General features: G+C 46.2%; 2 protein-coding genes across 5 annotated transcripts in view; one reads left to right on the top strand and one right to left on the bottom strand.

Annotated features, from left to right (window-relative positions):
* The first annotated feature begins 691 nt into the window (after positions 1-691).
* Positions 692-15,301, top strand: LOC149339984 (chromatin target of PRMT1 protein-like). Of its 2 annotated transcripts, XM_089548726.1 has the most exons (7): positions 692-883; positions 1,319-1,413; positions 2,895-2,958; positions 4,369-4,546; positions 6,284-6,542; positions 8,104-8,170; positions 13,432-15,301. In XM_089548726.1, the coding sequence occupies exons 3-7, from the start codon at positions 2,909-2,911 to the stop codon at positions 13,622-13,624; spliced, it is 747 nt and encodes a 248-aa protein (XP_089404852.1). In that variant the 5' UTR covers positions 692-883; positions 1,319-1,413; positions 2,895-2,908; the 3' UTR covers positions 13,625-15,301. The 2 variants fall into 2 exon arrangements, with proteins under 2 accessions (XP_089404852.1, XP_089404850.1); XM_089548724.1 differs by lacking the exon at positions 1,319-1,413 and having other exon boundaries at positions 693-883.
* The window catches only part of LOC149339983 (methyltransferase-like protein 25B), a 28,411-nt gene continuing 16,345 nt past the window's right edge, over positions 11,681-23,746 (bottom strand). For 2 of the 3 annotated variants that reach the window (XM_089548721.1, XM_089548723.1), the window contains 3 exons: positions 22,437-22,544; positions 19,261-19,346; positions 11,681-13,791 (listed from right to left, as the gene is read on the bottom strand). In XM_089548721.1, the coding sequence (XP_089404847.1) occupies positions 13,627-13,791; positions 19,261-19,346; positions 22,437-22,544 (359 nt within the window). In that variant the 3' untranslated portion in view covers positions 11,681-13,626. Of the gene's footprint in view, positions 13,792-17,110; positions 18,050-19,260; positions 19,347-22,436; positions 22,545-23,746 lie in introns of those variants that run through there. The other variant, XM_089548722.1, reaches the window with a different exon arrangement.

Genomic DNA, 23,746 nt, shown 5'->3' with positions numbered 1-23,746 from the left:
TCGCACCTGCTTACATTGCGGTAACACAGCTACAGACGAACACATCCTATGGGACTGTAAGGAAAATCCACCTCCAAAAGACCTTCTACCGGCTCCCTCCCGGGAGGCCTGGTTAATTAGGCTCCTGAGGGAGCCTGACAAGAACACGCAAGCTAAGCTTGCGGACTGGGTGGGAAAGGCCGCCCTTCGTTAGGGGGCCATGCATCCCACCCCATTGGTCTTTTAGATCAATAAAGTTTCTCCAATCCAATCCTAAATTTAAATCAACCGCGCTGCTTCCCCGTGCTGGACCCCGGACCACCCCTCCCACCTCTTCGGTATCTTCGGTGTCGGGAAAGAGCTCGTTTCTATCTTCAGTGGTTGTGAGATGTCGCCACGGATACCCCTGCTGCGAAGTCTTCGGTTTTGGTTCGCCGTAGCCAAGACGATAAGAATTTCCTAATAATTCTAACCAAATCAGGCAAGCACCCCACATGATCGTAGCATGAAACAAAGCTGAACATGAAATGCAACCTGTGCGAAATTTGAGCCCTAGCAAACGTGCGATTAGGCCGAGGAATTTTTGTTTTTTTTCTGATTGACGCAACATTCAGTATATAGTGCAAATTAATCAAGATTTTTATAAAGTTTGGCTGTAATATTTTTTAAAGTTTCTAGTGTGTTTTTACTATCGATGGCTGCAAGTCGACACGAGCCAAGACGATCCAGACTTTGCGGCTTGTTTTGCGAGTTCTCGATGAAAGAGTTTTGCTGTCACTTGCTTATGCGCCCACGTTAATATTCTTCGTTAATACCAAACGGACAAAAACGCGCACGTGCCAGCGTTGCTGAACGCATTGGCACTGAACCTGAAACTCAAATTTGGAAAAGTTTGCCTGCGCTGGTAAGCAACTCACTTCAGTGTTTCTGGCGCATTGGGTAATGAAAGTATACATTTAATCGCGTTAAACCTCACCTATGCACAGTTTTGCGGCATCCCTCGGTCTCTGTCTTTCCGACGGTCATGGGACTTTATAACTGTGCTTTGAAACCTCTTCTTTTGCTACATGGTAAAGTAGATGCCGAGCTGCGTCGACATGACCTCTCCATAGTGCGTTGTACCCGCGGTTGAAGCCGTTGACAGTGCGCATAGATGCTTTTGACGTGCGAGTTACGCTGACCTCTGTACGCGTGCTTTCATGTTGACGTGAAATGGGCGAAACGACTCATGAAAGAAACTTGTGCCTATTAAAATTTATTCCAAAGATCTGTGCACATGCGTTTCCGCAGCGTCGTGCATGAACTCGTAGTGAGCCGTCTCTACTACCTGGCGTTTCAGTGCTGAGTGATGCAAGATCGTTGCCTGAAATTGAAGCAGAATTGAGTGGAGTCGAGAATTTGGAAGGGTCGTGCTGTCTGCTCCTCGACTGTACTGTATGTGTCACGTTCCCTATTGATTACTAGAATTCACTAGTTGACGAAGTATAAGGGATGTTGTATTGCGGGGCGGTCAGTGTGTGCAATAGGTCTAAAAGTACCACGCTGTAAGGTTGCTTTTGTGGAGTCTTGGTGTAAGACGTCATAATCGTGCAGTGATAAAATTCTTCCCGTCATGCTTTTTCATGACAGCCCTGCCAAGAACAAAGCGGCAAAGAGGGGCAAAGGAGGCGCTCCAGCCATTGGAGTTGACCGATTCGCATGACGTGGTTTTATCCCATTAAACCTGCTAGCTTGATATTGCAAGAGGTGGCAGATGTAGGGATTAACCACGGCTTAATCATGTTAATCGCGGCGTCATGAAAAACCATTGACTCCTTTGGCTGGAAAGCCCCCTTTGAGGGGCATTTGCCCCTTCTTGAGTTGTATCAGACTAAATGTTGTGCATTTGTTAGTAATTCTCTCTTGCCCCTGAAGCCTTCGCAATGACATGTCCTAACGGATTTTCAGCGCACCCTGTGTACATACTTGCACTTCCATTATTGCAGTGGTACCTATAAAGTTGTTATGGTGCATGTATTATTTCTGTATGTGTAGGAAAAGAAAGGATAAAAAAAAAAAAAACAGGTGAACCTGAGGTGATGAGGATTTTGGCCTAACAACAAGTTCTGCATGGCAGCTTTACATATTAAGCTTCATTACTGGTGTACGCCTTGTTATTGTCTGCTGTCACATTTACACCTCTTGGCAGTTGTGTAGAGAGAGTTTACTTCATGAATAAGATGCCGTTGATTTTAGATCACTGCTGTATAATGTGTAGATACTACCGGATTTTGAATAGATAGTTTTCACCTTACGCCACAGGTGACATCTTTGGGTGCAGTGGAAACTAGGCAGGAAATAGTCCTTTGTCCCTGTGCCATGGGGAGTGATCTCCTCAGCTCTAGTGACCCCGCACCCTTTCTCAGACTTCTCCCATTCACTACCATTCATCCCTCTGCAGGGAACAAGGAGCAACCTGCAGTCCCCTCCCCACAGCACCAGAACAAAGGACCAACTGTCTCCTCCTTCCTGCCTAGCCTCTGCTGCATTGGCATAAAAAGTAATCAGTTGGCGATAAGCGGATGAGGAAAACAGGCTTTCGCCGTGCTTTCTGGACCCGAAAATGGCGGCTGTGGCTGATGCAAACCATGTATACCACAATGCAGGAACATAACCACATTTTGTGAGGTTACTAAGGACAATAGTGGCTACTGGTACAAAGCCCATTGTGGCACTGTGTGACTGGTTCCAAGTGCCTTTTTTCAGAATGTGCAAAAAATTTCTGTGTTGTTGCATTGTCAATTCTACTAACTAGCCTGCATAGACTAGTTTTTTTTTGTGTTGTTTTCTGTAGTTTATTATTGTTCATGTGCTTGAAGAGAGTGAAACATAGCATGTGGCAGGCATCTTTCTGAGCTATTGAAATTTGTTTGCAGCTTAACAAGACACGATGGCCAAAGTGGTCCTGAAGAATACAACAAAGATCAGCCTCAATGAGCGGTGCGTGGACGTTTGTTTGCTTTGAGTGAATTTTTCACCCTATATGACTAGAATAGCCTGTTGTGCTCTAAGCGGTGCAAGCTGGGCGCTATTATTTTTCATTCCTTTGATTCGCCCACCCTAATTTTTGTATGACTAGATTGTATATCCTCTACTTTTTTTCTAAACAAAAGATTTTTTTTTTACTGCAGGCTTTAGAGCCTACTGCCAGCCTTCTGGTAGAGCAGAAATGTATTGAGGATGGCATTGTCTAAAGGATGCTTGAAATTTTCTTTCTAAAATACCTCACAGATAAGTTTGTTCAAAGCACAGTGCACCACTCTGATGTGTACAAACTGGGATCTTCAAAAGTTGTTAAGGGAACAGGGTAGGCCCTATACCTCCAATGTGTTTTATCTGATATTTGCGGCCCGTGTTCTCAGGATGCGCTCAGTCAGAAGTCATCACACTGGTATCATTGTAATCAGCGTTCTGTGCTTTTATTACTGTACTAGAATTATTGTTCAGTAGAAATTTGTTATTTCTCATTAATTTTTCTACTGCACCCTCCCAGTTTTCATTGTGAAATGGGTAGTAGACATTTTGTGTAACAAACTTCTCTGCAATAATTTTCATGGTCGTACAGTAGACTCTCCCTTACATTGTTTTAAGATCTGGTCAAAAATGTTGCTAGTGTTTGTGGTTCCTGAGAAAATGGGTCAGTTGTTGCCAGATGTGATGTCTTGAGATAATTTGCTTCTCTGGGGATTTTTTGTGGATTTTTCACTCAAGGTAGGTGATGCCAACAACAGATGCCCCGGATGACACTGGCTTCTCTGCAACACTGGCTCCTTAAAGCTATCACATTAAAAGTGTGTTATGTATTTCAGTAATATTTGGCTCCTGCCAACAATGACTGTGCTTAGAGTGGCGGCTGGCCGGGAACTTGCACAACCATGTCTCTCCAAACTTGTGGCCTCCCAGTTCTCCAGACTTGAATTCGCTGGACTACTATGCCTGGAGCGTCGTTGAGAGGCAGGCCAACAACACAAAAGACTCACTGAAGGCTGCCATTGCTGAATCAATGATCAACATCTCTTATGGACCACCTGATCCGAGCATGCCGCCGTTTTTGCAGCCAAATTGAATCGGTTGTTGCTGATGGCAGCTTCATTGAATAATTTTATAAATAAACAGTAACAAAAGCAGTTCCCAAAATTTGCTGGATCTATATATATTTGTTGCCCAAGATATGCTTCTGTACCCGAAGTGAGCATCGTGTTCTCGTACCTTGTATGTTCGAACTGCCCCATATATAAGACTCGAACTGTGCAGCCAGCATGTTGGCGTGTCGTGGCCGTAATTTCACTTCCTGCACTTGGAGTTGTTGCTGTACCATCTTGTTTCCATCTTGTCTGCCCTGTGCTGCAGTTTCACAGCGTACCGTCAGCAGGCCGAGGCGTCAGCCCTGCGGGCAGCAGCTGCAGCGGCCGCCACTGTGGCAGTGCCCCAGTGCCCAACGGTGCCCCAGCCGTCGATGCGCAACGTGCGCCTGGCACAGCAAATGGCCTCGCGGCCCAGCGTGCTGGCCGCGCTGCGCCTCCGCAAGGTAATGCACGGGTGTGCCAGTGCGCTGCCATGTTGCATTCACAGCTGTTAGTGAAAAATTTCTGTGCGTGGTTATGCATGCAGACTGTGTGTTGCATCACCCAGAGCCCTTCCTATAATGCTTCTCCCGGCTGAACCACTTGTTCACGCTCAAATGTTGCTGATGAATGGCATTTGTTGGCGAGTTTTGTTTGTTGCTATATTTTTTTGTAGAGTGTTTATAAAAGGGAAACGGTTATGAGAATGAAAAAAGGGCATGACTATATTAATTAATTAATTTATTTATTTATATTAATGAAAAGAGATCGGCTGATTGAATGAAGTCTAGGAGTGACTGACGCTGCAGTACCTGCGTCCAGGCATCGCAGGATGCAGAACTATCTGGTGAAAGATAAGCTGCATTTGGGTAGAGTACTTGCCTGTTTCAGTCAGAATGAACCAAAAGTTTGTACCATCTGCTGCGATGAGAACCCATAAAACAGTTTTTCCCTACAGCTGATTTTGCAGTGCCATCACTCATTGGCTGCAGAATGATGAAACAGATGACATGAAACAAAGGATGCTCTTCCACCCCCTTCTGGTTGAGAGGTGTCACTGCAGTGTCAGTTTCTGCAAGAAATTTAGGGGTGGGATATTCTTATTGCTGCAGATGATCTAGACTTTCTATTCATTCTCAATGAAACAAGCAAATACCCCTCCCAGATATACCGTAACAACCCGCATATAATACAAGGTTTTTCCAGAGTTTAGCATGTCAAACTTGCACCTTTCATCATATGCAGATCCAAACAATTTTCAGCCAAAATCCGCAGTTCCGGTTTCGTTAATATCGAGCGCCGTTACCACCACGCTTCGAGCAAGAGAAGGTGCTATCTAGTGGTGGCGTAGGTCGGTAGTTTCGATTACGTTGACCTGACCTCGCGACGCCCCGAACAATCGCACCTCCCATGGTATCGGGACCGCGAAAGCAGACCTTGGGTGCTTTTAAAAGGAAAGTTACTGCTGCCGGACACGGGCCTCTCTAGCCATGCTGTGCAGTTGGATGGCGGACGCTTGGACTAGCATTCTTGAGGAGCTCACCGGTTGTAATTTGAATAAATGCGGGATATCAAACGCGCTCGATGGTACCAAAGACGTGTTTCTGTGGAAAGATATCTCTGACAAGGACTTTTCTTAGGACAGTACATCCGACGTCAAAGATCACTAGAGCATCAACTAGGGACACTTTCGAAGCGTGTGTGCCACGTGTATGCCGGAACCGGTCTGTGCATGCTCGCAGCGCAGGATACGAGTGGGCACGAGTGCGGCGCCCGATCTGTATCTGCCAAATATTTGGCATCCACCCTACATGCATCGTATCCGGCGTGCCGGCGTACACTAATACTCAGAGGGCGTTTCAGCTTTTGTGACTTCCGGAACCTCTTCGAGCTGTCTGCCTTACGCATTATACGCGGATAAAAACTTTTTTTTCGTTCTTGCTATTCCCAAATTACACCCTGTATTATACGCGTGTTCATATTATATGCGGGTTTTTTTGGTAGTATCAAACAAAACTTCCATTTAGCTGCAAAACTTAAGTTCTAACAAGCCAGTTGTTTAGCCAGGTGACAGCACTTTAGGTGAGGCTCTTAGTGATGCAACACGTTGTGCGGAGAGTTGTTGGCAGATTGGTGCGCTGATTGCACAAGTGCCCAGTTAGGCGTGCTCGGCAGGTTGGCTGACGAGGCTGTCACCACAGCTGCAGGCTCCTCCTGTGCTGAGTGGCGGCTACATGGTGCCCTCCCCTTCCCTCGGTGGTGTCGAGCGGGGGATGTCCCCCCTGGGGGGAGGCTGGGTGCTGCAGCGCAGCCTGCGTCAGCGTCTCGGCCCGCTGTCTGGTGGCGTGAAGGCACGCCTGGGGCTGAGGCCCTTTCATCCGTCTGGGCTGCTGTTGCGCTCCAGGCTGGGGCTGCGGCCAATCCATGCCAACGGAGCCCGTGCTGCACAGCCCCGTAGAAGTGAGTCTGTCCTCTTTTGGAAGCCTGTTTCAGTGTGAGCATCGCCTTACTGCAAAGCACTCTGGAAGTTGCATCTTTCAGCTGATTGAAATTGTGGTTTAGGCGAGTTGGTTTATGCTCTCGGGTCTTTCAGAACACTGTGAAAAGGAGAGGACAAAGAAGGAGCTCTTAAGACCAGATAGGAACTTGTGGGTTGGTTGGTTTATGGGGTTTAACGTCCCAAAGCGACTAAGGCTATGAGAGACGCCGTAGTGGAGGGCTCCGGAAATTTCGACCACCTGGGGTTCTTTAACGTGCACTGACATCGCACAGTACACGGGCCTCGAATTTCTCCTCCAAAGAAATGCAGCCGCCGCGGCCGGGATCGAACCCGCGTCTTTCGGGCCAGCAGCCGAGCACCATAGCCACTGAGCCACCGCGGCGGCAGATAGGAACTTGTGGGAGAACAACACTTGACACAGCATGCACAGTCTTACCGTCCCAAGTGTTCCTTCCTCATCCTCTCCTTTCCGTGCTGTTCTAAAAAGGCCTAAGGGCTTGCAGTAGATGCTGAATAGCAACTGTGGCGGGAAGTGCAGGTGACAGAAGTGCAGTTAGCTTGACTATTGATGGGGCAGCGTGTTGTGCCTAGTGGCTTGGCACCCAGTCATGCTGCAAATTGTGCAGTTGTGTATGCACGAACTGAAGGCATAGTGGTGGTAGCTACTTAATCTGGGTGCATCAGGGAATTCATTTGTCATTTAATTGCATATTTCTGGTCCAAGCATTTGCGAGTCCGTGGAATTGGCTGCCAGTATCCACTGCCCAGAGGCTGATTGTGCCATAAGTCGAGGCCTTGTGCATCATCATGCCTCTTGTCTTTGATGATGCAGTGCGTTAAGTGCAAAGAGCAAAGGAGCAATAAACTGAGAGAATTGTTGCACCATGAAGACCCAATCTATTGGTACACCATTGCTGAAAGGATGATGCTAGAAGCATTTCAGCTGACCTGGCAGTGCCCCTGGAGGCACTGTCAGTGTTTACTGACCTTGATCAGCATTTGCTTTGTCCTCACCAGCGTCGTACTACAGTGACCACTGCCTACCACTATGTGCCCAGGGCCAGTACTAGGTTGTTCTATACATACTGTTCTTTGAACTAGAGCACTGCGGCACAGACAATAAGCACGTTCAGCCAAGCTGTTAGCATTCCACGGCGTTTTAGTGTGCAAGCACTAGATGCTTCGCTAGCAAAAAAACCTATCTGCTGATGCACACTGTAGCTGCCACCTGCCTCGGTCAGCAGGTGTAGTATGTTAGCACTAGGTGGGTCACTAGCAAAAATGCCGTGACGAGTCCTGGTGAAGGAGGAAAACCAGTGTTGCAGCAGCTGCAGCCACATGGAAAGGATGAAACCCGTGCGCACCTGCTGCAACCTATAGTACTCCGTTTCATATATAGCAAGCAACGCCGCAGAGGCTGCGGTTCTTTCTTTGCCTGCACGGAATTGCCAGCGAGGGAAACCATGAATAGCATTGCTCATGTTCCCTGCTATGTTCGCAATGTTCACATCTGTGTTGCAGATCGTGGAGCAGCCAGAGCCTATTACAGGCAGCCCCGTGCCAATGGGACCCTTCGTGGACAATTCCGGTGAGTGATGCCTTTTTGCAGTCGCTCTTTCTGTGTAACCCCAGCCGTGGCAGCTTCATTTCGATGCAGGTGAAGTGCAAGAGATGCCTGTGTGCTCTACGATGTCACTGCCAGTTAGAGAACCCCGGGTGGTTGAAATTATTGCAGAGCCCTCTGCGATGGCACCTCTTTCTCTTTCCCTTTTTCTCTCTCTCCTTCATCCGTTCTTTCTAGAAGCAGTTGAGGTGTCCACCAAGAGTGAGAGTGGTTTTTGTAGGTTCCCTTTCTTCGTAAATACCACAGTGGTGGCCTAGTGGTTTCAGCATTCGCTTCACATGCAGGAGGTGCGGGGTTCGATCCGCAGTGCCACCTGGTACCCACCAGTGATACAATGGGTACAAGCTTTTCCCTGGCCCGGTGCTCGCCTTCGTAAGGGTGAAATGCTTGGGAAATGGGAATTTGACCCCATCTTGAGAAAAAGAAACCTTGTTCCATGGCCCTTTTTGGCCCCAGATTCCCTTGCGCCAATAAAAATCACCATCATCATTTCCTCATAAATATAGTTTTTATTTTTCATGTTCGTGTTCTGTGAAAGGTGTGCAAGTATTTGAATTAACTGACTTAGCAGCTTTAGTACTGCAGTTAAAAGCAGTATCTTGGTGCCTTAACCTCATTAATCAGAAGGGTATATGCTTGGGCTTGTTGGTTCATATTTGAAACGTAAAAACCACAGCGCAAAGAGACGAGGACACAGAAAGAACGACAACACACGGCGCTAACTTCCAACAATGGTTTATTTCAGAAAGAAAAGTGGTTTTATATCGGCATCAGATTCCTCTTTCCTGTGGCAAGCAGTATGTAGGGCAAACCGGCAGATGCCTGAATGATAGGCTTCGAGAGCATGGGCGTGACGTAGATGATATGCGTGGAAAAGGGTTGTCAGCCCACTGCCGTTCGTGTCACTGCATACCGCTTCTTGAACAATGCATGGTTTTAAAAGTGCACAATAACCGGTTGACACGAGAAATCATAGAAGCGGAATGGATATCACTTTTGAAAGATGATTGTGTTAGTACCCCCTCTGTATCATTGCTGGCAAAAGAGCTCGCATATCTGGCTGATACGCTTTGCTAGCACATGGTTTGATGGCGTGTTGGTCGTGATGTCGATATAAAACCACTTTTCTTTTTGAAATAAACCATTGTTGGAAGTTAGCGCCGTGTGTTGTCGTTCTTTCTGTGTCCTCGTCTCTTTGCGCTACGGTTTTTAAGTTTCTGATTAATTACCTTAATTGTTATTGCATTACAACACTGTTGATTTGGAAATCTGAGTAGCCGGCTAATTTTTGGGCTCCAGTAATTCGGATTTGTTTGGTATTTAAAACATTACTGAGGAGCCGTCAGGTACCTCATAGGAAATTGCCTAATGACCACTCTGTGGAGTCCGAAAGCTCGAGCTTTCAGCCCACGGATCAGGATATTATACTCTATGTGAAATGCATATTTATATATGGAAAGGAATTTTTGGAGCAGATGCCTCTCAGTGCAGTGCATATCTTCGATTATGTGTGGGTGAACACGCCAGCACCAAACTGTTCTAAGCTCAATGGTTTAGAGCAGCACCAGACAAGAACGAAGAAGACAAAGGGGAATTTGGTGGCTTGCTCTCAGCAGCAGTGCAGCTCACCAAGTACCGTATTTACTCGCATAATGATCGCATTTTTTTTTTTAATTGACGCAAATTTAGGGCTGGGATCATTACGCGGGGCAAATTTTCAACAAAAAATTTTTCAGCCCCGAAAACGCTAACAAGTTGCAGGTCAGACCCCTTGTCACTCGGGCGCGTTTACCTGCGGTTACGCCGCTAAACACGGTTATTGCGAACTGAGCTCGGCGATCTTGTCTTACGTCGTTAACCGAGAAGATAGAGTTCGAAAATCGCTCGAGCTGGCCCGCTTCAAGAACGTACTTTCTTCGCACTAAATCATGTTCCAAGAGCAACACATCAAAATAGGCAGTGTGTATTGTGCTGCGCGACGGTGCTTTTATGCAGCCTTCGATCTCGTCCGATGGAGCAGCAACAGCGTACAACAGCAACGTCCCGCGGTGCTCAAGCTACGCATTTTACCGCTATTACGCTGAAAAATGTGCGGTCCCTGCCGCATCGATAAAGTAGGCGGCAAATTCGGAACGCTCGCAGCACCAGATTTCACGAGCTTACCGCAATGATGCCGCCCGTGAGCGCGGCGGACGACGGTGCTCTGTACTCCCTAGTCATCGCTAGGCCTAACTTGTTTCGTATCGAGGCCACAGTGGACGGCGCTTTTGAACTGACCAACGCTATAATGAATGTTCTACTTATAATGCTGCCTTACTGACAACCTAATTGTTTCGTATTAAAAGAAATATATACGATCGATTTCAGTGACGCCTTAGCAGCGGAGCTGGCGTGCAAGCAGATCGGGTCACTCGCGCTGCAGCGGCGGCAGTTGCGAACATAAAACTAGCTTGTATCGCAGTTATTACTGCTACCAGCAACTCGGTACAGGCCAGCGATCCTCAAGGAGGATTCATTTTTGACGTTCCCGTATCCCAGGGCTTATTATTTACGAGAACAAGAAAGTTTAGCCGGATCACTATGTCACTTCGTTGCACCGCAACCCAGAACGGTGGCAAGCCTTGCGACAATGGGGAACCGTGATTCGAGATTACCGCAGATAAGTTTGGTATCCGCGATTAAGCATAACCACATTTAGACTGCCCGTGTGACTGCAGGTCAGCCAACAGGTGGCTGCCACTGCAATGCTGACAGAGCAAGATGGTCATCTGCACGTGCCATCTGTCGGACAGATAGCAAGTACGATCATCGTCGGCTAGACTCAACATCGTCGAAAAATTGCAGCAGCAAGTTCGAGGTGCGATCATTACGCGGGGAATAACAAAAATTGAATTTTGCCAACAAAATTCGGGGGTGCGATCATTACGCGAGTGCGATCATTATGTGAGTAAATACGGTATATGTTGCCGCTACCCTGGTAAGTGATGAAGAAACCATCAGTGATAGCTTATTTGATGAACTATTGACTGTTGCAGCGTTTAATGTGCACCGCAAAATGCTTCTCTTGGTTAAACTGTTCGCTTATTCACTCTGAAATTTGATGCAGAGATGGCCTATGGCAGTCTGTTTCAAAACCACACTTGGATGAGGTAGTACTTGCCTGATTGGATCAGATTTAGTTAGAGAAACTTGAGTCGTCTGCAACATCAGCTACCTTAAGCAAGTAGTTTTTGCATGGATGGATGGAAGGTTGAATGGATAAGGCTGAACCTTTTAATTGGATGGTGGCTTACGCCACCCAGCCATAACCCCCCCCCCCCCCCCCCCAGGTGCAGGAAGGTTGCCTTCTCCTGGTGGCTGGCAAGTCTTGTGGTGAAGGTCGTCGTAGCAGTCTTCACCAGAGAGGAAAAAAAATCGTGTTATATTCGGAGCCAAGGCGCGAATATAACACGAAAGCATTCTGAAACCAATGAGCTGAAGAAACTCGTGTTATATTTGTGTAAATAGTGCATCACATCAGCTATCCTATCGCCCTAAGTTATTCCAAAACTGAATTAAGGCAAATATTATAGTCGACGACTGATTTTTCGGACTCTTTAGGAACGTCCGAAAAATCAAATTTTACTGAAAAATATCGCTTTAACTTATTGCCGATACAACGGAGAAAGGGTCAGTAGTCCTGTGTGCATTCTGAAGCTTCCAATGACTAAAACTAACTGCGCATCTTGTGCGCAAATGACGGACACCGACTGCTTTCACGACCTCGGCGTACAGTGGCTGTACTGCTTTCGGCATTTTGCCGAAGAATGCACGGTTTGAGACAAAGTGTAGAAGCGAATGCAAACCCGCCACTGCAACAACTGTGGTGTGCTCTCAGTATGAAGGGTCTGGAATGAGCAGGCAAACATGACAAAATGATAAGAACCGAGATGCAAGCACTCCGCCGGTGTCGGCCTTCGTAATAGGCCTAGTGTCTAAAGCAAAAATCCACAGCGTAACTGGCAATATGCAGTTTTCGCTGGCTTAAGCATAAGAAGAGGTGTCTTGTCTGTCATCAAAACGCCAGTTGTTGACGGTTTTATGATGTAAAAGTCAGGGATGTGGTGCGTTTTGCTGTGGGTACACCCACCTGGCTTTGAAATGCACCACTTTCTTTTGTGCTCACCGTTCCTGTGAAGCCATACGCCTCTATCACGCTTCACTACTACCTGTTCCCGTATTCGGGATGAAAGACTTGGCATAGATGAGTTTTGCGATCTGTGGCTACTGTTCAAGTTTGTGAGGCATATGTTTTCCAAGAATGGTATGAATTTGAAGCGACGCAGGCCAAACATGCCGACGCATGGAGAATATCAGCTCCGCCATTTAATTCCTTTTAGTTTGAATTTCATTCTGTTTGATCGTTTTCAATCTCCCGTGTAGTTTGAATTAAGGTTCCACTGTATACATTATATGGTGGCTTAGATATCGGCAGCAAGTGTGAAAGCTCCGAAAAATCGAGCAGTCAGTTGCGATGCTTCGGAATTTTCAGGTGCTCTTATACATTGGCTCTGTGGGCCGTGTCACGGTGTCGCAAGAAGTCCAAATAATCAAGCATGTCCGAAAAACCAGGGGTCTGATTTTTCTGATTTGGAATAACTTAGGGTGATATGATAGCTGCCAATAAAGCGCTGTACAAACTTGTTTTATTCGCGACAATTCCGGCCACTCGCTTAATCCAGACTTTAATGCATTCATTGCCTCTGTGAAAATGTACTGTTTCTTGTGATTTATCATTGAAGTCTCTTGAGTGCATCGAGCCACTGTGGGGCTGCTTCTCGTGGCTAATCCCCATCACAGGAAGATCAGATGGATAGTGCAGGTACAAGGTCTCATTGCTGTGCAGCAGAGAAGCAGGATGTTGCTGTTTCTTTCAGCCTGGCGTAGTGATCTCTTTTGCTTTACCTAGAAGAGGTGGGGGAGGGTGCACAAGTGCCATTTATGCTTCAAGACACATTTCTAGCAAGCCCCCTTTGTAGACTGCAGCTACCAGCAAGTTGTTGACTAGCTCACTTTGTACAGTCAAGTGCTGTTATCTGAAAGTTGGCCTGACAGTTGCAGTCTGGTGTTGTACAGTTGTTCAGCCGCTGAAGTGTCATGTCCACATCACATCAACGACACCGGCCCTTACCAACTGTTGACCAAGCTTGGGAATGTTCAGCTGGTGCGGTGATTTGTGTGCGCAGGCCTCGGAATCGCCGGCGACGTGCCCAGCAGCAGCAGCAGCAGATGGGGGCAGCTGCGAATGCCATGGCTGGTGGCCAGACCGACCGACGGCAGCTTGACCAGCAGTTGGAGTCGTACATGGCACGCACACGGAGTCACTTGGACGCCGAGCTGGATGCGTACATGGCACAGGCTAGCAGTAGCAACACTTAGGCCTAGCGTGGCGGCGGCGGTGGCAGCGGGTGAACCAGCAGCAGGGCAATGTTGCGCGGCGAGGGGCCGGCCGAAGGAAAGGCGGCCATGAGCCGCGCTCCACTCCAGCGTGCTCGGTCACCCAGCACCAGGCCTTCCCAGCAGGGTTGCAACAGCTGCCGCAGGAGCTGCCAAACATGTGCAAGAAATGGGAGGATGATTCGCATGGCCAACTTGTCTCTCGCTGTTTACATCGTGGTGGTCATTCGCACAAGCGTGGCAGTCTGGAATATTTGTTGTCTCACTTCTTGTTTTTCACAGCGCAAGCTCTTTGTTGCTGCACTGGGCTGTGTTCATTCATCTGCAGCTGCCCGAGTTTCTTCTTGTTTGAGCCTACGTGTGTCAGTGTTTCATTTGTTTTCATGGGATTGAGTGCATAGCTAGCGGCAGCACACAGCTGAGGGAGTCACGAGGGTTTTGCAGTTTTTTTTTTATGTGTGAGGTAACGAAGCTCCGTGACCAACTTATATCCTGCCGTTACATCATGACTCAACGCGGGCAGCCAAAAATTGCACTGGTGTGGCAATAGGAATACTATTTAAAGCCCCTAAAACTTCATAAAATAGCGACATCTCCTCTCCCTCCTCTGTTCCCTCTCCTGCAAGGGTCATTTCTGCATCAAACATTGCATCCAATGCGTGCCTGGGGGCACAGATGGCTGCACCTAGCCTGTGGGAGAAGGAAAGATGAAGGGGTGAGTACGGGGCGGCATTCTTCGTGGTTGGCGCTGCTTTACGACAGGGGGGGGTTAAGGAATATCTGTTTGTCCTGACGTCTTTACCTGTTACAGAAATGCAGACATTGGGACCAACAGATATTTCAAACTGCTACATTTATTCAACTGAATTTGCAATTGAAGTTTTAATTTTCAATTGCCACGTGGCCGCACTCAATTTTTGGCTGCCTCAATTTCTCTGAAATGATGTTTGACTGTCGGAGCATGTGTGCATCAGTGTTTCATCTGTGTTCTTGGTGCCTAATGTCTGGCTAGTGGCGGAATGCATCGGATGCAGCCGGTACAGTTTCTTGTTTAATGTGTGCATTCTTTCTGTGCGGATTGTTTTTAAAATCATAGCAGATGACTGTAGTAGATGAAGTGATGTTAGCATCTGAAAGCATGTTCATTCTGGCATCACTGCATTTCTGCAGAATCAACCCTTGAGAAGATTGTAATCGGAGCCAGCCAGCTCACCTGCCAGAAGCAGAAGCATCATGCATGCTGACAGCTTCATTAGGGGCTCGCCATCTTGGTGTTGTGTGTGGTGACAGAGGCAGCTTGTTTTCATCCTCAAATGATTACGGCTGATGCTTTCTCTCAGATCCTTTTCCTTGGTGTGTTGGTACAGGCACTATAATCAAACTGCTGTGTGGTGATTGGCTAGCTTTACAGCTGAGCCTGCTCACTGTGAACTTAGTGCGTAAGCACCAGCTGCAGCTAAGCTGTTTGCGTTCCTTTGGTGTCTCGCCAATGCGAGAACTGTGGCCTGCACTTGTCTCCATTGCCAGATATTGTCCCTCCTTAGCTCTTCTTCTTTACTAGAGTATTTATGTTCCGACATACGTCCTGTTGTAAGTAGATGCTGTTCAGTCAAGATGACTTTTAATGAAAGTTCTTTTAATGAAAGTTTTGGAATGTCACTGTGTGTTCCTGTGTTTCTCACTTGTTTGATAATGCCCACTGCACACCTCACTGTGTGTTCCTGTGTTTCTCACTTGTTTGATAATGCCCACTGCACACCTCACTGTGTGTTCCTGTGTTTCTCACTTGTTTGATAATGCCCAGTGCACACCTCATGCCTCACCACTCTAACCTTTAACAAGTACATCTGAAAATGTTAATTGTGCCTTTATCGGCAGGTTATATATTTAACAAACTTCACATCTCATAAAAAAATTATGAGGCCCTTAACATGCAAGCATTTAGTTCTTTGCTTGTTACAGTTTTTTTACCATCATTACTCTGCAACATTGCCACAAGGCAGTTATTATTGCTGTTGTGTTCTTAAAAGTAGGGTATTTGTGGACCTTTAGCATATTTGAGGTGAGAGCCATAACTCGGTAGAGAGAGCACAGTACATACAAGTAGTACTCTCATTATTGGCAAAACTCTCACTGCAATGACTGACATACATCAAGCGATGCATCGAATGCAAACAGGTGATTCTTTTTGTGATACCCCTGTCACACGGGCATTTCGAAGGCCCTCGAACCGATAGTCTATCGACTCAGAGGCGATCGAGCGCTGCTACACGGGCAGTTTGAATGGCCATCGAGTCAATAGTCTATCGAGTCAACGGAGCAACGCGGAACTCTATCGAGATTTGGAGGGCCTTCGAGCGTTGCCCAATGTTGCTAGCATTGCTTCAACATGGCAGCGTCCTTCAAAGCCGGACTCCTCGCTTCGGACTGAATTCTCGTTGTTGCTGCCTTTTTCTGACTGTTCACTGGTCATAAATGAGCACCGGTCTTTCGCTTCGTCTCATCTTGCCTATCGGAAAACGTATAAGTGATAAATTTGCTTTATTTTTTATTTAGTGTGACAATTGTGCCGCTGCTAGGCCTAAGAGGAGAGTCGGTTTGTGGACAGTAATGGTTCCCGTTTTGACAACCAGGTGGCGCCACTAGATAGAGGCTGAGTTTATTTTTGCATCTCTGCTAGCATACGCTGAACTAAAAGTGGGAATGCGCCTGCATTTAGCGTACGTAAGCGTGCATACGCTCGTGGTACGTAGACAGCATAAATTTATGCTCTTTTCTCACTGTATCTGTGTACGCCGCGAGCGGCAACGTGGTGCGCACAGCGAGAAACAGCAGCGGTGTGGCAGTTCCACCTCGCCCGGGCGTCAACAGATGAGAACAGGTCCTAGTTTTTGCGGTGAGCGAATCCGCTTCACTTGCCGGATTTTTGAACAAGTGTGAACGCGCCTTATGACTGCAAAAAAGTGTATTTCAACATTTAGTCAGGTTTTATTAATATAATTTTGTTATTTGCGTGAAACCGAACGTAGCGATTGTGGCGCCACACGAGCTTGGCGTAAGACGCGAGAACCATTTCAATGGCCATTGAGATTTGCCGTGTAGCAGGACCACAACTCCCTCGAGTTTGATGGCGATCGAAAATCTCAAAGGCCCTCGACTCGATGGCCATTGAAACTGGCCATGTGATAGCGGTATAAGGCAGCTTACATCAAGCGAGCTGTTCAGTGATGATCAATAACATATCATGCATGTTGTGCAGGTTATTGCCTTTAAAAGGTATATGAGAATTTCTGGTAAATGTGTTCAGTGCATAGAACAAATATTTTTCATTCTATGCACTGAACACATTTGCCGGCATCAAAACTGCTTCAGGAGCACTCTCACCAAGTATGGGTCTTTGGAACGTAGACGTCAGTTTATTCATAATTTAACTGTGATTTTTAAAATTTGTAGGTGAATTGGCCACCGCGTAGCGACAGTTTTTGGCATGATTTTCTAGAGTGTGCATCACAAGTATTGGTGATGTCACTGTGAGCAACAGGCTATTGGACAGTGCCATTTACTGCAGCCATGACAGCCACAACATCACGGACATAGTTCTGGTAGCTGAAAAAAACTTGCCTGCTCATGTAGCTATGCGACCTTAGGCTCGCATGAGGTCAATGCCTTCATGTACATGGTTCCGATTTGCCGCTGCCACGTCTTTCTGTCGGAGGTTACGGAGTTGCTTGCTGTGACTTTTGCAATCACCCGAAATCAATACTCTCGTGCCGTCGACTGCAAAGCCAGTGACTGGCGAGGCATCAAATCCGGGCATGCTATTCCTAAAGACATGGGTGAGCGAGCTGTCTGGAGCACATGGGACTGCCAGTGTCAGACGCCACCCGTTGGAAGTAGACAAACCAACCATCAACACATGACATAGTATTCATGAGTGGGGCACAGTCCCGAGCTGTTTTCTTTATTCTTTTTCTGGCGCTTCAGGGAGGAGAGGAGGAGCATAATTTTTAATCGCTGATATCTTCGGTGTTTGTGAAGCTAGCTCAAACATTCTTGCAGTGGGGTGACGAGTGACAGAATACCTGTCGCCCATCCATCTGCTTTCCTTAAACTTGGTAAATATTATTTCTTAGCCCCTTCAAGAAACTTTGCCACCAAGTTCCACTGCGAGCAGTCTCTGCATTTTAGGATGACCGTGTACACATGTTGCCAAAACCCACAAATGACTGAATCCTTGAAAAGCTCTCCCTATTCTGAGCATTTTTCTGATGTGCTCAAGGGAAAGGTGTGAAACTGCAGAGCACAAGACTGGACGCACTGGAGCAATGCAGTAACAGCAGCTGCACCAATTATGGCAGTCCATGTTGCAGCTGTTGAAGGGACTCTTGAGGCCAAATTGAAGTTGTCCTGTATCGAAAGATTGCTGTGTTCTTTTGGTAGACACTACTCTCAATGAAAGCGGAGCTTTTACAAGCTCGAAAAAAAAAATGAGAGAGAATGTTAACATTTCATACACAGTGCGAAAGCACAGCCTAACCATATACTATGCAGAATTGGTCTTTCTCTACTTGACATTCATAGATCCCTGGGCGTCCTCGTACCACTCCTGGCATAGTGGTGCCGCAGTTAAGCAGTGCGCCACTGCCGTGAGATGGCAGCTGCCGCCACCGATAGAATTTGTGCAATCCAGGTTGCTTTCAGACAGACAAATGCGAGGCGATTTTGCTAGGCTCTGAACCTCCGGATTAGCGCCTTCGAATTAGAAGGTAAAAAATTTAAGTGCATGTACTGTCACCATCAGGTGGTTTTGCGTCCAGCTTTGTCAAAACCGTTTTTTGATGCATGGATCTCCGAGGCTAGGCTATACCACCATTCACTTCCAAATGGTGGAGTTGTCCTCAGTCTCCCCTTAAGGCGACATTGACAGACACGAGAGGGTGAAAGCGTTAGGGTTTCGCACACAGTGCTCGAAGTATAGCACATGCTCGTGTTGTAAAGCTACCACTGCAAAGGCTACAGCCTGGCAGTTTCAATATTAGGCAATTTTAAGTAAATAATTTGATTGGCGCCAAGTACAAAAATACTCCTGCTTATTCAACCACCGGTAATGCTGCTCTAGTTTTAATTCCCACAGCCTGCCTGGGTTCCTTTCAAAGCCTTTGCTCACATTATGCGAGACACCCTGTACGACAGGCCCGCTCTGAAGCAGTGGAGTTCAGGTGTGCTGTTCAACCAAGACACACACTAAATGCTGCTCAGAACATCATTTTGAAGCAGAAACTAGTCTGAAGGATAGCAGCAAAATAAAGCACTCTGACAATGTGCTTTATTATGATCTCTTGAATAATACTATACAACTTGTATTGAAGAAAGAAAGAAAAAAGAAAATGCATTCTCAGATAACTGATAAAAGCTGAGTCATTTTTGGTGCGCTTTCCTGCTTGCGCACAGCTCTAATGGCTAGTAATTTGTGCATGGTAACGTTCCAGCCTCAATAGCGTGCAACATTGCGAGTCCAACTCTGCCTTTAGGGAGTAAAAGTAGTCCCCTTATGAGGAGATTCAGGCATGGCTGGTTTTCCTTCATAGAATGCCAAAAGGCTGGAGGGGAAAACTTACCGTAAGCACTCGCACCTTTGGCAACTGGTCCTCGTGTGTTGCGTGCAGTTGATCAAGAATGCTGCACCAGGCGTCGTGTTCCTTTCCTGCAAGTAATGCCACCCGTGCTCTCACTTCAATCGTGTCCTTTGCTTTTCCAATAGCATTTTCCGGCATGACAAGGTACTATCTCAATTGTTTATTTATTTATTTATACAGAATACCCCTAAAGGCCCTCGAGAGGGTATTACATAGGGGGGGGGGGGGGCACAGGCAATTGAACAGAATAAAACAAAACCACAAATATAAAACAACAAAAGCACAAATAAGACACTTTGGATGACATAAGTAAGGAAAAGAATCAATCAAAAGCACAAGTAAGACACTTTGCATGACATAAGTAAGCAAAAGAATCAAAAGAATGGCAGCGCGGCAAAAAACAAAGATTACTGCAGTATTAAAATTATACAAACAGAACACTAATACAATGAATCTTTCTAGTAACAAACCCTGCAAAAAAGGAAGCCATGAACAAATAAAATAACAATGTATGCGAAGAGTTAAGCAGTAGTTATTGAAGATATAAGTTTAAAATATTTATCAGGATCAGTGGTGGTTGCGATATGTGAAGGCAGAGTGTTCCAGTCAGATATTGTGCGTGGTAAGAATGAATGCGCATAGATAAATGTTCTGCTCGTGAAACGTCTAACTTTAAAGGGATGATCGCAAAAGTAGGGGGTTGGGGGGAAGCCGCAGTAGAGTTGAATACCCAGCTAAATAAAAAGCAGTGCTTTCTCTACATTTTCAATGCCGACCAGATCGGGAGACGGAAAATCATACCCCCTCCCATTTTCCTTTCTGGCTCTTTCCTGTCTGCTGGTGTTTGTACCTACTCTGTGTGTGCAGTGGGAGAAGGCGCACTTCATAACTAGTGTCCAAACGCAAATTCAACGGACTGATTTTTACGTTCTCATTATCCCTTCTGAAAAGAATCATTCACCAGCCATGCCATGAGCTTGTGCAGTGATGTGAGCCACCAATTCCTGTAAGCAGCGCCACACTGTGGTGAGTAAATGAACAGAGGTATCCAACAGAGGTTCCACTGTGGACCGCTCAACATGACCGCACTGAAAGTGCAGAGGAGGCACTGCTGCAAAGCCTAGCACATGTGGAGCAGACGTGTGCAGCATTCAATCTACACACCTTAAAAGCGAAACTGAAGCGTTGTAAGCATAACTGTCACAGCTAGACATCATCTTCCGAAAGCTGCCTGCCACTCAAAAAAGAGGCATTACCAGAGCTTTCGTGAATGATTCACTGCGAGCAGCTTCGCTTGCAAGATGCAAGGATGCAAATTTCCTTCTGCATCCAATGCAAAATGCACCTTTGCGGAGACTAGCTCTCCACCTGCTTCACTGCGTTACGCAAGTATGAAGATTACTGAGTATTGCTACTTGCAAGCATAGCGAAAAAGTATAAAAAACGCACCTTTATTAATCAATTGTGAACTCCTATTGCTTTTGCGAGAATGGCTGCAAATTCATTTCTGTTGCAACAGTTTTGCTGAAACAGTTTCTGCTACTTGTCTAAAAGTACCAATTAACAGAAATTCCATCTTCCTTTTTTTTTGTGTGTGTGTGTGTGTACCGTATTTTCCGGTGTATAAGACGCGGCTTTTTTTCAAAAATCTTGCTGATGCGTCCTATACAAGGGTGTGTCTTATACACTAATTTTTCCTTTTTTTGCGAGTTCAGAAATTACTCAGGCTCTTGTTCAAGTTTTTTTCACCGAAAAAATATCACTACCAATGACGCGGTTGTAACACGGTTAATACTTCAATTCGTGGAATGCCATGCGCCACTTTTCTTAAGTGAACTTTATCAGGAAACGAAGGGGATGACGACTTCCTGGATCACAAACACTCACCGTTTCGGAGGCCCCAAGCAAAAGTAATGAGAAATGCCAAACGATGGCGATAAACACGCTTCTCGCCATTGTCAGGACAAGCCAAGACAAGCCGGCGTTCTTTTTTAGCCACCCTTTGCAAATTTCTTTGCTCCGTGTATGTAGTGAGAAGAGAACGTGTCAGCCGCGTTGCCTCCAGAAATGGGCGAACTTTTTGATAGCACATTCGAAGATGAAGACTTCAAAGGTTTTAAGTAGAAATAAAATGTTGTTATGGACATATGGGACAGCTCTTTCGTTCTTTCTTTTTTCTAAAACGTGGGCGGGTATGGCGTGAGCGTTGCCTTTTTCGATCACTTAGCGTTACTTAAGAATTTCTCACCGGTACGGTGAATTTCGTGATGGTCACGCAAGCGTGTTTAATTAAGCCTCACTAGCCTAACTGGCTAAATTGGGGTGCGTCTTATATACCAACTTTTTCAATGACAGCCTGCATATATGGCATGTGTGTCTTATACAGGGGTGCGTGTTATACACTGGAAAATACAGTAGCGCAGCAAATTCAGGCTTAATCCAGCAGGTGTCACATAGGAACCGCACTGTGAATGCTTTTTTGTTTGGACCCTTGTGGTCTTGTCTTTTGTCTTTGGTAAGTTTTTATCTTAATGATAAATTTACTGCATGCAAAAGAGAAGTATAAATTTGCAAATCCCATTTAAACTGAGTGCTTTAAACATGCAAAAGTAACAGTATTTTATTTATCTGAATCAAAAATACCTACTCATGCTTGACTCATCATTGGCTTACCACGGCTGCAAAAGAGTGCCTGCCTTCCATCCTGTTATGTGAACTCTGCTTTTGATAGTCTACCTTTTTAGCTGAATAAAATTCTGGTTGTGAAGGTAAAAGTAAAAGTGACAGTAAAAGCGACGTGTGAAAATAACACAGAACATGCCAAAGCACAATTATAGCATTTCAGAGTGAAATATCCTGTTTCTTGCAATACACATGCGTAATGCAGAAAAGAGCTCCACCTGTCTTGTTTTTTAAGCAGAAAAATTAAAAAAACAAAATCAGAGGCAAACATTTAGCACAAACTCAAGCTTTTTTTTACGTTTTTGCTTTTTTTTTAATTGCACACATCAGTAGCTTACAGAGTTTCATATGCACAGGTACACTCTGAACATGAACTGCTTCAACCAGAACTGGAGGACATCACCAGGTGTCAGTTCTAGCGCTTTTTTCACCACGAAGTTTAATCCTCAAATGTGATGCAAGTCTCCTGGACTCACCTGTGGAGCAGTCAACATCGTGCATTATGTGATCACGATAAGCCCGCCAGGAAGACAGCTGTGACTGCCTGGCCATGTGTCGGCGCGACTTCCTCCATGGAAGACCATCTGGAAAGTGAAAGGTTCATGAAGTCAGCATGTGCCTTTCATGTTGTACATGCTTAAAAGAGCCAGTACAGTGCATACGACAAGGTGTCCAACAGTGCAAAACCATTAAAGGGACACTGAGGAGAAATTGAAGTTGGCTTGTATCGACAGAATACCAGCTCCTGATTACAAAAACGCCACTCCTACTGACAACAAAGCTCTTGTAACGTAGAAAAGAGCAAGAACCAAAATACAGGTATCGCCGCCACAGGCCAAACTCGCAAGTACAAACGTGATGACGTCATAGGACAAAACAGTGTTGCTAGAACCAATGCTTCTAGTAACACTGGGACACGAGAAATCGCGAATCACTGAGGCGCAGCCAATGCATGCGCAAATCTCCTTGACGACGTCAGATGGCGCCACGCACCCGGCAGCTACGCGCGCGCCTGCAGCATCGGGACCAATCAGCACCTGCTCACCGACGCTTGGCGGGCTCCCGGTATTCCGCTAACGGTAACAAGGTACACGGTATGCTAAAGGGTATGCGGTATGCGAGAACTTCGTTGACGACTTCGAGAACGGGATTCATCGTAACGCTGGCAAAACGCCGGTGCAAACGTAAACGAAGAGACGGTAGCGACGGCCGCAATAGCCGATAGATGCCTTCAACGTGCGGCCGGCGGTAGCTTTCTTTTCGGCTGCTGCTAGGCCGCTCTGCTGGCCGCCAGAAATCACGGAGTCTGCGTTATGTCATGTGCACGTCATGTTTCACGCCACTTAGTCCTGTGTCGTCATAGGAGAATCCCAAGTTTGAATCAGAGCGACGGGAAAAACTTTCCAACTTCGAATCCAAATTTCTCAGAAATAAATGCATCTTTCGCTGCCGGCCAAGTGGCAACAAAGCCATGACATGCCGAACTATTGGATTTTGCTATGAAAAAAATATTAATAGAGCTCTCCTCACTGTCCCTTTAAGGGACTTCATAACAAGGAAGGAGTGATGTCAAGTCATAGAACACAACAGTCCACTATAGCTATAGTTGTTGATGTGTTTTTAGGAGCAGCTCACCTCATTGCTAGGCCATGAAACGTAAGGATGCGACAGAAGTAATGTATGTAATCAAGGTTTGATGGAATACTGTCTGCCGAGGAGCAAACATTGCAGAAATAGTAAACGTATACTCGTCAACATTTGAAGAAAACGAAAGACTACGATTTGG

Source organism: Amblyomma mixtum, chromosome 6 (assembly GCF_055824585.1).
Source record: "Amblyomma mixtum isolate Tamu chromosome 6, ASM5582458v1, whole genome shotgun sequence".
Classification (NCBI taxonomy): Eukaryota; Metazoa; Arthropoda; class Arachnida; order Ixodida; family Ixodidae; genus Amblyomma; species Amblyomma mixtum.
The sequence above is the reverse complement of the archived record's forward strand: the minus strand, read 5'-3'. Positions and strand labels throughout refer to the sequence as shown.

What these genes read in the sequence shown, in the direction of transcription:
- LOC149339984 (XM_089548726.1), top strand. Translation starts at nt 2,909, where the DNA reads ATGGCCAAAGTGGTCCTGAAGAATACAACAAAGATCAGCCTCAATGAG. An exon ending in CCGCGCTGCGCCTCCGCAAG is followed by an intron (nt 4,547 to 6,283) that starts GTAATGCACGGG and finishes CTGTCACCACAG; the next exon opens with CTGCAGGCTCCTCCTGTGCT. An exon ending in ACCCTTCGTGGACAATTCCG is followed by an intron (nt 8,171 to 13,431) that starts GTGAGTGATGCC and finishes TTGTGTGCGCAG; the next exon opens with GCCTCGGAATCGCCGGCGAC.